Source organism: Hordeum vulgare, chromosome 3H (genome assembly GCF_904849725.1).
Source record: "Hordeum vulgare subsp. vulgare chromosome 3H, MorexV3_pseudomolecules_assembly, whole genome shotgun sequence".
Lineage (NCBI taxonomy): Eukaryota > Viridiplantae > Streptophyta > Magnoliopsida > Poales > Poaceae > Hordeum > Hordeum vulgare.
Genome location: NC_058520.1, coordinates 544,999,206 through 545,010,897, shown reverse-complemented (window position 1 = coordinate 545,010,897; position 11,692 = coordinate 544,999,206). Strand labels below are relative to the sequence as shown.

Sequence of the window (11,692 nt, the reverse complement as noted above, 5' to 3'; positions counted from 1 at the left end):
CTGCTCAAAGCCGCTAGGCAACCTTTGAGCCGTTGAACATCGTGTATTCTGACCGGCCTCTCCATTCGGACGATGGTCCCGATCTTTTCGGGGTTGACATCGATCCCTCGTTCGGAAACGAAGAAACCGAGTAACTTTCCGCTGGGAACACCGAATGAACATTTGGCGGGGTTGAGCTTGATATCGTACCTACGAAGGTTGGCGAATGTTTCTGCCAAGTCAGTCAGCAGGTCGGAACCTTTGCGTGACTTGACTACGATATCATCCATATACGCCTCCACATTCCGACCGATCTGGTCGAGGAGACATTTTTGGATCATGTGCATAAAGGTAGCTCCTGCATTCTTCAAACCGAATGGCATAGTGATGTAGCAGAAGCACCCGAATGGGGTGATGAAGGCTGTTTTTAATTCATCGGGGCCATACAGACGGATCTGATGATAGCCCGAATAGGCATCAAGAAATGACAGACGCTCGCAACCCGCAGTCGAATCGACAATTTGATCTATGCGGGGGAGCGGAAAATGGTCTTTCGGGCAGACCTTATTGAGATGCTTGAAGTCGATGCACATTCGGAGCGACTTGTCCTTCTTGGGCACCATGACAACATTGGCGAGCCACTCGAAGTGGTGAACCTCGCGAAAGAAGTTGGCTGCCAGCAGCTTGGCCACCTCTTCCCCGATTGCCTTCCTCTTGTGCGCGGCGGACCGGCGCAGGCGCTCTGGGACGGGCCGAGCGGTGGAATCCACGTGCAGTCGGTGCTCAGCCAACTCCATGGGTACACCTGGCATGTCAGAGGGTTTCCATGCGAAGATGTCCCAGTTCTCACGGAGGAATTGGGTGAGCTCGGCTTCCTATTTAGGATCGAGGGTGGTGGAGATGTTCGTCGGGGCAGCTGTGGCGTCCATCGGGTGGATGCTGACCTTCTTCCTCTCTCCCGCCGACTGGAATGCAGACTCTGAAGCTGGCTTCTTCGAGCGCATCAGGTCGGCGGGGTCAACTGTTTTCTTGTACTCGTCAAGCTCGAGGACGGCCATCTGCTGGTCGGCGATTCTCGATCCCTGCTGGAGACACTCTTCGGCCCGCTGCTGATTGCTTGTGATGGTGATCACACCCTTCGGGCCTGGCATCTTCAGCTTCAGGTATACGTAACATGGACGGGCCATGAAACGTGCATACGCTGGGCGACCCAGAATTGCGTGATAAGCGCTCTAGAAGTCGACCACTTCGAACGTCAGCTTTTCCTTGCGGAAGTTCTTGTCGGAGCCGAAAACGACGTCCAACACGATCTGGCCGAGTGACTTGGCCTTCCGTCCAGGGACGACTCCATGGAACTGCATGCTGCTCTCGCTGAGTTTGGACATCGGGATGCCCATCCCCTTGAGTGTGTCGGCGTAAATGATGTTCAAGCCGCTGCCGCCATCCATGAGGACTTTGCGTAGTCGGACTCCTTCCACCACCGGGTCGACGACCAGAGCCTGTCTCCCTGGGGTGGGTACATATGCCGGATGATCCGACTGGTCGAAGGTGATCGCAGTCTGAGACCATTTGAGGAACTTGGGGTTGGTAGGGGTGGCCATGTTCACCTCTCTGTTCACCAGCTTAAGTCGACTCTTGCTCTCAACGTCAGCAAAAATCATCAGGGTTGCATGGACTTGGGGGAACGGATCCTCCTTATCCTCCTCATCCTGTTCATGGTCATTCTCACTCGGTTGCCCTTCGCTGAACCCCTGGATCAGGAGGCGACACTGTCGAGTGGTATGCTTCGCATATATGGGGTTGCCCTCTTCGTCCATCTTCGTATGAACCGGACATGGCTGGTCCAGGATGGGGTTATTGAACTGCTTCTTCTTGGGGGTGAACTGAGCCTTCCCTTTGCCCTTGAACTTGGCATTGGTTACGGCTGCAGCTTCTGCTTGCGGAGCGGTCGGAGCTTTCTGCTTGTGCTTCCGAGTGTTGCCCCCATCTCATCAGCGACTGTTTTGTGCTTGCCGCTTCGGATGCGGTCCTCTTCTTTGCCATTTGCATAGCGTGTTGCTATCTCCATCATCTTGCTCATGGAGATGTCGCCTGTTCAGCCGAACTTCAGGTACAGATCCCTGTACTGCACGCGTGCCTTGAAGGCGCAGACTGCTTGATGCTCGGTGACGTTCTCCACTGTGTGGTAGAGAGTTGTCCAACACTGAATGAAGTCACGCAGGGGCTCATTCTGCTTCTGGACGCAGTGCTGGAGCTCCACGAGGCCAGCAGGGCGCTTGCACGTCCCTTCGAAGGTCCTGATGAACACTCGGGCCAGATCTGCCCAGCTGTAGATGCTTGAGGGGGCCAACTGATTCAGCCATGCCCGCGCCGAGCCGTCGAGCATCAGAGGGAGGTGCTTCATGGCGACATGGTCGTCTCCTCCTCCGATCTGGACTGCTACTCGGTAATCGTCCAGCCACGTTTCTGGCTTGGACTCCCCTGTAAACTTGCTAATTCCCGTCGCCAATCGGAAGTTGGGAGGGATGTCAGCCGAACGGATGGCTCGACTGAAACACTCGGGACCAGAAACGATGGTCCTGCTTCCACTCGGACGGTCAATATCGTGACCATCGCGGTGGGCTCGGCCCCTGTCGAGCCTCCGCTGGGTGATATGCCCTCTTGCGTCGGGCCTTGGGTCGTAAGTGCCGTCGACTGAACGCCGATCATCATGATGTCGGGGCACGTAGGGCCCACCCCGCGGAGGGGTGCGTGAACGGCGACGATCTTCGGGATTTATGGAACGACTGCCTCCTTTGTGTCGCTGATGAGAACCAGGGCTATGAACTGACCGATGCGTATTCGTATGGACAGAACTATTGTAGATCCTGTTGTGTGACTGGGAGAGCGCCGAATTTTGCTGTTGCGCCGTGTGCAACAGGGCACGGATTTGTTCGATTCCCCTGCCAGCCTCTGAATCAGTCGGCTGAAGGGAATCGGCTATCTTGGCAGCCGCGGCCAAGTTGAGGAGAGGTGTGCGGAACAGCTCCACGTTGCTCCGTCGAGTGTGCCGACTGGCAGAACGGCGAGGCGGACGACGCGCGTCGGACGTTTCGCCGATCTCGTGCTCGTTCCGGCCAGCTTGACGGGGATCTTCATGGGAATTGGCCATGTGTACTTCTGATGCAGGCCCGCGACCCGCGTACTCGGAAGGAAACTCAGTCGGAACCGAGCCCGGGCGCTGGGATGGCGGGGCAACCACAACTGACTCTAGAACCGCCACTTGTGAAGACGCGTTCTGGCGCCTGGGCGTGTTGCACCCAACGCTGGAGCCGCGGACGGCGGGACCGCTTGTTGCGGCGCGTGACGGCGGTGTAGGTCGACACCGGAGCCGACTGCTGGAGAAGAAGAATGTCGCGGGCGCCGCCACGGAAGTGCGTAGCCCCGCGACGGGGAAGCGCCTCGACGTCGAGAGGAGCATCCCGAAGCCACGCCGAATCGTCAATGATGAAGGAGAGAGCGTCGAAGAAGATCTGATGACCCATGCTCGAATCTCCACCGGACGATATGACTAAAGGAAGTTGTCGCAAACTCGCCGGAAGTCACTTAGACGCCTGCCCCATGGTGGGCGCCAACTGTCGTGGGTATAAGCCTGACAGTAGATGTGTAGGGTACGAAAAGGATGGGCAGAGTCCCAGCTACGGCGAGGTTGTATTAGTTCAGGCCCCTCTACGGTGGAGGTAATAGCCCTACGTCTCAGTGCTCTGGGAGCTTGTTGTCGAGTGTAATATGGAATACAATGATTTGCTAACCCCTGCACCAGCGGGGGAGGGTGGCTTATATAGAGTGCGCTGCCCTCCACAACGGTTCTGATACAGGGGTGGAGTAGTGGCGATTGAATGCCTACGTTACAGGTAACGCACGTCCTAAATGCTAATAAATGCACCTGAAAACGTACGACCGTTTCCCTCCAGGGGGGTTATGGTGTATGGAGTGGAATCGAGTCGGTTTGTTTGATATTTTCCGAATGCTAGTCTCCGACTGGGTGGTCGAGGGCCTGTTACCGACTGGATGATGGAAACTCCTTAGTTCAGTCGGAACTGACTAAGGGCCTTGTCCTTTATGGGGGGTAGTCCTTGGGTAGGACTTACAGGGCAGGCCTATGACCCTACCCTAGGACTATAACCCCATCAGGTTGGATAGGAAATCAAAAGCAGGGCCAACAATTGAATTCAAGGCGAGAAGAGATTGGTTCGTAAGATGATTTCGTAACCAACCCGTAAGAACAATTGAAAATGCTCTCTTGTGCCCAGATCGATCACATCTCCTCCCGTAACCCTAGCCGCCCCTCCCGTCGCCCACCCTAACCCCCTCATGTCGCCCCCGTGGGCGACCAGGGGGTAACCCTAGCCGTCGCCGCCGGTCCCCCCTCGCTCCTCCTTCATCTTCGCCGCTGCCAGCAGCGCCGCCGGGCGAAGCCTGGGCGGCAGGGGCGGCGGGGGCGATCCTCTCCCCTTCACGCGACAAGGCTGGCACGTGACGGCCGTTTGTGAGGAGGCGCCGGACTAGCGCGCGGTGTGGCGGCGCTGCATGTGGATCCTAGGGGCAGCATGCGGAGCGCGTCGATGACTGGGTTCTTTCTTGCAGCGCGGTGTAGCGGCTACGGGAGGGGCAAGACATGGTGGTCGCGTGCGTCCTCGAGTTCGGGTCAGATCCTTCTGGATCCGGTGCCCGGACGTCGTCGGCCAGCGCAAGGTGGTGGTACTCGTCACTGTTTAGATTGGATTTTCATTGATCCAGATACTCGCGGTGTGCTTCTCTTCTGCGGTTTCCTGGCGTTGCCGCTGTGGCTGCGGATGAAGCTCGTGGAGGAGATTCAGATAAGGGGGAACCCATTGGTCGGCCCTGGCCGGCCGCGCCGACAACGACGATCAAGGGTGTCGTTGTTCTTCCTGGAGACGTCGGTCTACATATGCTCCTCCACTTCCTACCTCACTGCCTCTCGGGTGAAAACCCTAACTCCGGTGGGCGGCGGCGGCGTCCTTGACTTCGTGACCTTCCTGAAGGCGTCGCCTTGAGGGCTGAGTGGTGGTGGGCACTATGTGGGTCCTGGATGATTGCTAGTGGTGGGCACTATGTGGATCCTGGATGGTTGCTAGTGGTGGGCACTGCTTCGGGGAAACCCTAAGATCTGACTTGATCGGACGACGGTGGTATTGCAGTGTTGTTTCTCTCTTGGGAGCATCGTTTGTGGAGCAGCGCTGGATGACAGAGGCAGGAGACGGAGCGGCTTCGTCTGGCGTGAAGATTTGGTGGAACTATCAAGTCATGCCTGGCCGACAGGTGCTACGCTGAGTCATGCCTGGTTGGTAGGTGCTACGCACGACAGTTCTTCCAGAATCTTCGTGTGTGGACGAATGAGCGCAGGGCGGTGGCGCTGTTTGGCGTCGTGGTGGTGTCGATCATCTTGCACCAAGCTTTCGGTGGAGATGTCAAGTCATGCCTGGCCGACAGGTGCTGCGCTGTGTCATTCCTGGTCGACAGGTGCTACGCGCGACAGATCTTCCAGAATCTTCGCGTCTGGACTGACGAGCCGTGGTGGCGTCGACGAATGGACGGACTGGCAAGGATGATACAGATCTCTCTCTTGAAGATGGGTCAGCGACCTGATGATGATGGCGGCGTCTAAAACGTGTGCATGTGGTGTAAGCTTTAGGTCCGCTGCACCGGTTGTGGGTTCCGATACGTTATGTGGATGTATCGGTGACGGCACCGGTTTTAGATATGAAGAGTGAGAGCACTCCACATTATCGAGTTTTATAGGTGTGAGTGATGGCTTCGGATGGTTTGATGTATGTTTTTGTTAAACCTATGTTGAATAGTTAATAAAAATGTCCGTATGCGTCGATTGATGTAGAGGCCGGGGGTTGAACCTCCTTTTTCAAAAAAAAAAAGAAACCAACCCGTAAGTCTAGCATTTTTATGTAAAAATGATGTTTTTTGTCATTTGGCTGGGCAGTTTGCCCCCTGTTGACCTTTTAAAAAAAGTCATTCATCTCAGAAAATATACATAACTCGTGTTCAAAAACAAAGAAAAAGGAACGCACAACTGACAAGATTCTGAAAATCGTCCATATAATTACTCATCCTTTTGGCGTAGAAACAATTATTGGTACAAGACAATTGTGACCTCAAGCTAATACACGACACGGTCCTTTTAGTTTCCTGGAAACGGTGAGTGACGACCTGACAAATAACAAACAATTAATCATACGTAGTAAACTGTGAACAATAGCAACCATGATCAGCACCAACTGTGGCCGGCGCGAGGTAGTCGATCCCCTAGTTCTTCTCCTTGTCCTTGTTCTTGGACGGGACGCGTCCGTCGGTGCCGGCCAGTATGCCGTACTTCTCCTTGCGGGTGATGGTGGTGCACTCGAAGCCGAGCTGGTCGCTGAGCGTCTTCTGGATGTAGTTGGCGACCTCGATGGGCGACTTGCCCCCGCCGCAGGTGAGCTCCTTGGGCAGCATGTTGAGGAAGGTGACCTCGTAGACCGGCCGCGGGTTCATGAAGAAGAAGTATGGGTCCATGAGCTTGAAGCCGCGCACGGTAGAGCCGTGGAATATGTTCTCCTTGGTGTTGATCGCCACCGGCACGATGCGGTCGGTGAGCTCGGCGAAGAGCGCGCTGAAGCGCAGCAGGTAGGGCTCCCGGCAGGTGGTGCCCTCGGGGCAGATCACCAGGTCGCCCTCCTCCAGCAGCCGCCGGATGTTCTCGGCGTCCTTGTCGCGCTCCCGCGTCAGCGCCACGGCCTTGATCGGCGAGATGAGCTCCGAGAACTTGGAGATGCTGTAGGTCACGCAGCTCACCTTGCGGCCGAGCGCGACGGCGACCTCGATGGGGTCGAGCACGGTGCGGTGGTTGCACACGAAGAGAACGCCCGGGCTCCCCTTCTTGGGCGGAGGCGGCGGGTTCCCCTTCACGATGAGCCTGATGCCCATCATGTGGTAGATGTAGAAGACGATGCGCTCCGGGAGGGGCAGGTTGATGTACACGCGGAGGAGCGCCAGCGCGAACCCGAACGGCATCCAGAGGAAGGTGACGAGCGCCACCAGCGGCGTCGGCCGCTGCACGAGGCGGCCGTCGTGGAGGATGAGCGGCGTCAGCAGCTGGTTCTTGGGCACCGGGCTGTACTTCCTCGACGTCACAAGGTAGGCTTCCTGCATCAACAGCCACAGTGAGTGCTCAGCGTGCGGGACTGTGCAGGGAGTACTGTTTATCTTGATCAGCATACCCAATTAGTAATTTTACTATGTGCACTAGTAATATCAGTACGGGTGCACTGCTTATTTTGATTCAATTAGGGCAAGTACCATTATCTTGGTACGATCGTACTCGTTCTTACTCGAATGAATTACACATTCAAATCGTTGTGCTTTCGAATCGGTACTGCTTAAAGAACTCCAACGGGACGACATATTTCGTTCGTTTGGTTTTGCATGGATAAAAATGATGACCCAACGTATCGATTTATTTTTAAAACGCGTCTACACCGACTAATTTTTGGTTCAAATTTAAGAATGGAATGCGTCGGCGCAGACGCGAAGCGAACGCGCGCCTCCTCGGTGTCCGCCCAACCATTACGGTCAACATAATTTATGACGGTCACTCTTCACAAAACCACGCGTCAGCGATCGTGGTCGGTCTTTTTTAATCCGAGCTTGCGGTTGGGTTCGGCCATCTGCTTCCAGACCCTCCCCTTCCACATCTTGCCACCCCTCTGTTTCCTCGTCTACGATCCAGCAGCCATGGACAACGGCGACAACCTCACCGTCTATGCCCGCGCGATGCTCCCGGAGGAGGTCGCCTACCCGCAGGCTAAGAGGGTGATGCGCCAGGCCCACGAGTGCGTCCGTGCTATATCCGGCTTCGCCCAGAACCCCCTCGTCGTCGTCTACCCCTGCGCACTGCTCTTGAAGGAGGGCGCCTATCTCCATGTTAAGATGGCGCTGCAGCTGGCGAACGAGCGCCCGCTCTGCGCCACCAGCATTGTCCACGCCAACATAGCCCACCCCCGCTCCGACGCAAGACTTCTAGTTTTTTTTCTTTTTTCATTTATAATGTAAGGCGTGGACTCTGACCGGCTTTCGTATCCGTCTTTTAATGCTTGATTATTATTTTTTTACGTGCCAACAAAAATGGATCGGACCAGCTTTGGGCACATGCGTCAATCCAAACATCAAAGTGGACGTTGTTGTCCGCTGGGCCGACCCAAACGAACGGAAGGTCAACAAAATCATCGTCCGTTTGGATCGATCTATTGGAATTGCTCTTAGTAAAATCTCAAAGCACCGGTGTTTCTAAGAGTGTTCCGCTAAGTAATAAGCATAAATTAAAACCCCAACTGGACTATTTTGGAGTGATGAAGAGCACGGGCAGCAGTGAGCTGTGACCTGTGAGGCAGTGTGGCCAAAATACAGTAGCCCGGTCTTAGAAAAAAGAATACAGTAGCCCAGTAAGCAGCTGCCCCTGCCCGTACCAGAACAGATGTACAAATTAACTCCAAATCTGGCGCCATAAATATAGGTGGCCAGCCCAGCCTAGCCACACACACCCACCAAGAGAGAAAAGTTCTCTCTCTCAGTACTGGACTATGCCAGCAGCAGCAAGGTCGCAGAAGAAACTACTCACTCCGTTCCTAGATATAACGTTGTTTTAAGATTTTACTACGGACTACATACAAATAATTATAGACATATTTTAAAATATACAAATGATTAGACATATTTTAAATTATAGATTCATTTATTATTTTTCTTTGTGTAGACTTTATATTTAAGAACAGTGAGAGTGAAAAACAAGGCGAAATTTCTTATGTCTCTGCAAAGCAGGTCAGGATGGCAGCAAGAAACTATGGTGGTGTTTCTCTATCCAGGGACTAGACTAAAAAGTCCCTTTTAGTCCTAGGTAAAGAAACAGGAGGGATTTTGAAGGGACTACAAAAAAGACTTTATTAAAGGGACTTTTTTCTTTAATCAAGTGAGACTAAAAAAAATCTAGTCCATAAAAAAGAAACACCACCTATGTCCCATAAAACGACGGCGATTAAGAGAAAAGGAGCGGCCGTAGAAACAGATCCGTGAGACACGCCCACGCCAGCTTTCATGCCCCGCACTGTCGCACGCAAACGGCAAGCTGCGCCATCCGTCTCCTTGAATGCGCGCTGGACGGAGCCTCCTTGAATTCCCACCAAACAACCGTAAATGGAGGTCACTCACTTCACTGGCGCCCCCAGCAGCATTCACTCCGCCAGCGAGACCGACAGCTTTTCCCATGGCCACGTACGCGATGGCTGTGGCCGTGGAAGTGGGCCGGAGGCGCCATGGAAGCCGCGATTAATTACCGGCTGAGCCGATGAGCGGCTGACAGTGACTGCAGACTGTCGCCTTCGCGCTCGAACAACCCGTGCCTACCGGCCACCAACTTGCTAAATCTGTCTGAGGTCGTCGTCGCCGCATCTCCATAGTTGGTTGCCAACTCTAGACGGCCAATTTCCACCCGGGATCGCGTGATTAAACGCTTCACAGATCGCCGAGAAGCAGTACTACTACAAGCGATAAGCTACTGCTATCAGTACGTCGTTGGCTACTAATGCTGATTAAAGTTTCCATCATACTGTACATCATTACGAGTCAGCTGTACTTCAGAATTCATAGACTCTGACTGAATTTTGTGAGAAAGGAACAGTTCATGCAGAAAAATTAGGCGTCAACATTTTATATATACTAGCAGCTAATCACTATGCAAATAATAGCTAAAAATGCTACTTGTTGGTGCATCGACAAGAGAGAGTTGGGAGGAATAATCGAACCTTGCATATGGACATGAAGTTGAAATCGGTGGCCCTGTCGCCCATGCCGACGTCTGGCACCGCGTCGCCCAGCTCCTTGACGACGGCCTGCTTCTTGTGCTCGCCGACGAGCACCCCGGGCTTCACCATGAACCCCGTGGCCTTGCCGGACTTGCCGACCTCCAGCTCCGTGCCCACCACCCTGTCGGCGCCGAGGAACTCCCTGGCGAAGGGCTCCACCATGATCCTGGGGCTGGCCGTGATGATGTACCGCTTGCCGAAGGACCTGAACACCCTCCAGCTCTCCGGGTGGACGTCCTGCGCGTAGAACTTGGGCAGCACCGACCGCGCCGCCATCTCGATGCTCCTCACCTTGAGCCCGGCCACGGAGATGTACACCAGGGTGCTGATGGCCAGCGACTCGGAGAAGAAGATGTAGGTCACGTACACGAAGGGCACCGACAGGAGCAGCGCCACGGCGCGGAGCACGCTGCCGGCCTCCAGCGCCACGAGGAGGTAGTAGGGGAAGGCGTTGGAGGACCGGAGCAGCGTGCCGTCGAAGTCGGCGGCCACCGTCTGCTCCGACCTCCCCTCGGAGCTGCACTCCTCCACGGGCTTGAATTTCAGAGACGCCATTGCCTCTGTCTCGATCTCAACCAAGGCGCGAGATGGCAGTGGAGCAGGGAGCCGGGAGTGGTTATATAAGCCTGGTTGGTGGTGGTGGGAGGGAGGGAGAGGCCGCTACGGCGTTTAATTCCAAGCAAGGTTGCAGCTAACTTCAGAGGCCATTATTTCTAGAGAGCGATTGATGGTACTACACGGTACTGCCGTCGCCATTGATAGTCAAGCTAAACCTGCGACCTGCGGGACGTGGATTCCTCTGTTAGACATAATCACGATTAGGTCACCTTGTCCGGTACGGACTCTTATGCCTAGACCGAGTCGGTTACTAGTAGAATGTAGGTTCTATATATACTGTACGTGGCTCCTGTAAACAAACTCGGATCAATACAAAGAAATATTCAACGAGAGCGACACGCTCCCGAGGCCAACATCTCGGCGTCTTCAGTGTTTCGTGTGCGTGTTCCGTTGCTTCAACCGGTGCTGGTTCAATCAGCCTTGAGGCTGTGCAAGCTAGCTCACATCTGCTACGTGAGAATCCATTCAGGTGCGTGCCTGCCTGCTTAGCAGGTTAGCTTTGTACGTCTACATATGTTACGGTCGGAAAGCACTCGGCTGGCTCGACGAGTGCTTGTGTGCTCTCGACGGAATGTAATCGTCTACGAGAGACGTACGTGTCGTACAGGGTCTGTGCCATCAATTGGTATCTAGAGCTTGGTTATTGACGTGATTTTCAAAAAGCAATCGAAAGATCATGTCGAACCCGGGCAAGGAGATCGTTGTGGCAGGAGCGGGAGCACTGATGCCGATGGTGGGGGTGTCGCAGTTCCCCCCGCTGGATCGAGAGGACTACGCACTATGGGCAATGAATATGGAGGTCGCGATGGAGGGAGCGGAGTTCTGGGAAGCTGTCGACCCCGGGTGCCGTCGAGTAAGCGAAGGGCGCGGCAAAGTATCGGACGGATCGTCAGGCGTTAACGACGATCTACTCCGCCATGCCGCAGGATGTGCTGCAACACCTCGTCGGAAAAAAAATCGGCGAAGGAGGCATGGGAGACCATCAAGATCCTGCACCAGGGTCATGAACGTGTCAAGGAAGCACACCTTCAGTCCTTGATGAGAAGCTACGAATGCGTGAAGATGGAGAAAAGCGAGAAATTTGATCAGTTTGCCTCCCATCTGAACACCCTCGTCAATGGCATACATGGCTATGGTTCAACCCTAGAAGAAGTTGCGATCGTCCGACGATTTTTGTGCGCCGC

General features: G+C 54.5%; 1 protein-coding gene across 1 annotated transcript; it reads right to left on the bottom strand.

The window, feature by feature from the left end:
- Positions 1-6,073: 6,073 nt before the first annotated feature.
- On the bottom strand, positions 6,074-10,566 carry LOC123444865 (glycerol-3-phosphate 2-O-acyltransferase 6-like). Its single transcript, XM_045121732.1, has 2 exons — positions 9,831-10,566; positions 6,074-7,179 (listed from the first exon to the last, which is right to left on the bottom strand). The coding sequence occupies exons 1-2, from the start codon at positions 10,443-10,445 to the stop codon at positions 6,301-6,303; spliced, it is 1,494 nt and encodes a 497-aa protein (XP_044977667.1). The 5' UTR covers positions 10,446-10,566; the 3' UTR covers positions 6,074-6,300.
- Positions 10,567-11,692: the final 1,126 nt, after the last annotated feature.

Coding starts and splice junctions, on each gene's coding strand:
- LOC123444865 (XM_045121732.1), bottom strand. CDS start 10,445: ATGGCGTCTCTGAAATTCAAGCCCGTGGAGGAGTGCAGCTCCGAGGGG. Junction 7,180..9,830: donor ACTTCATGTCCATATGCAAG/GTTCGATTATTC, acceptor CTGTTGATGCAG/GAAGCCTACCTTGTGACGTC.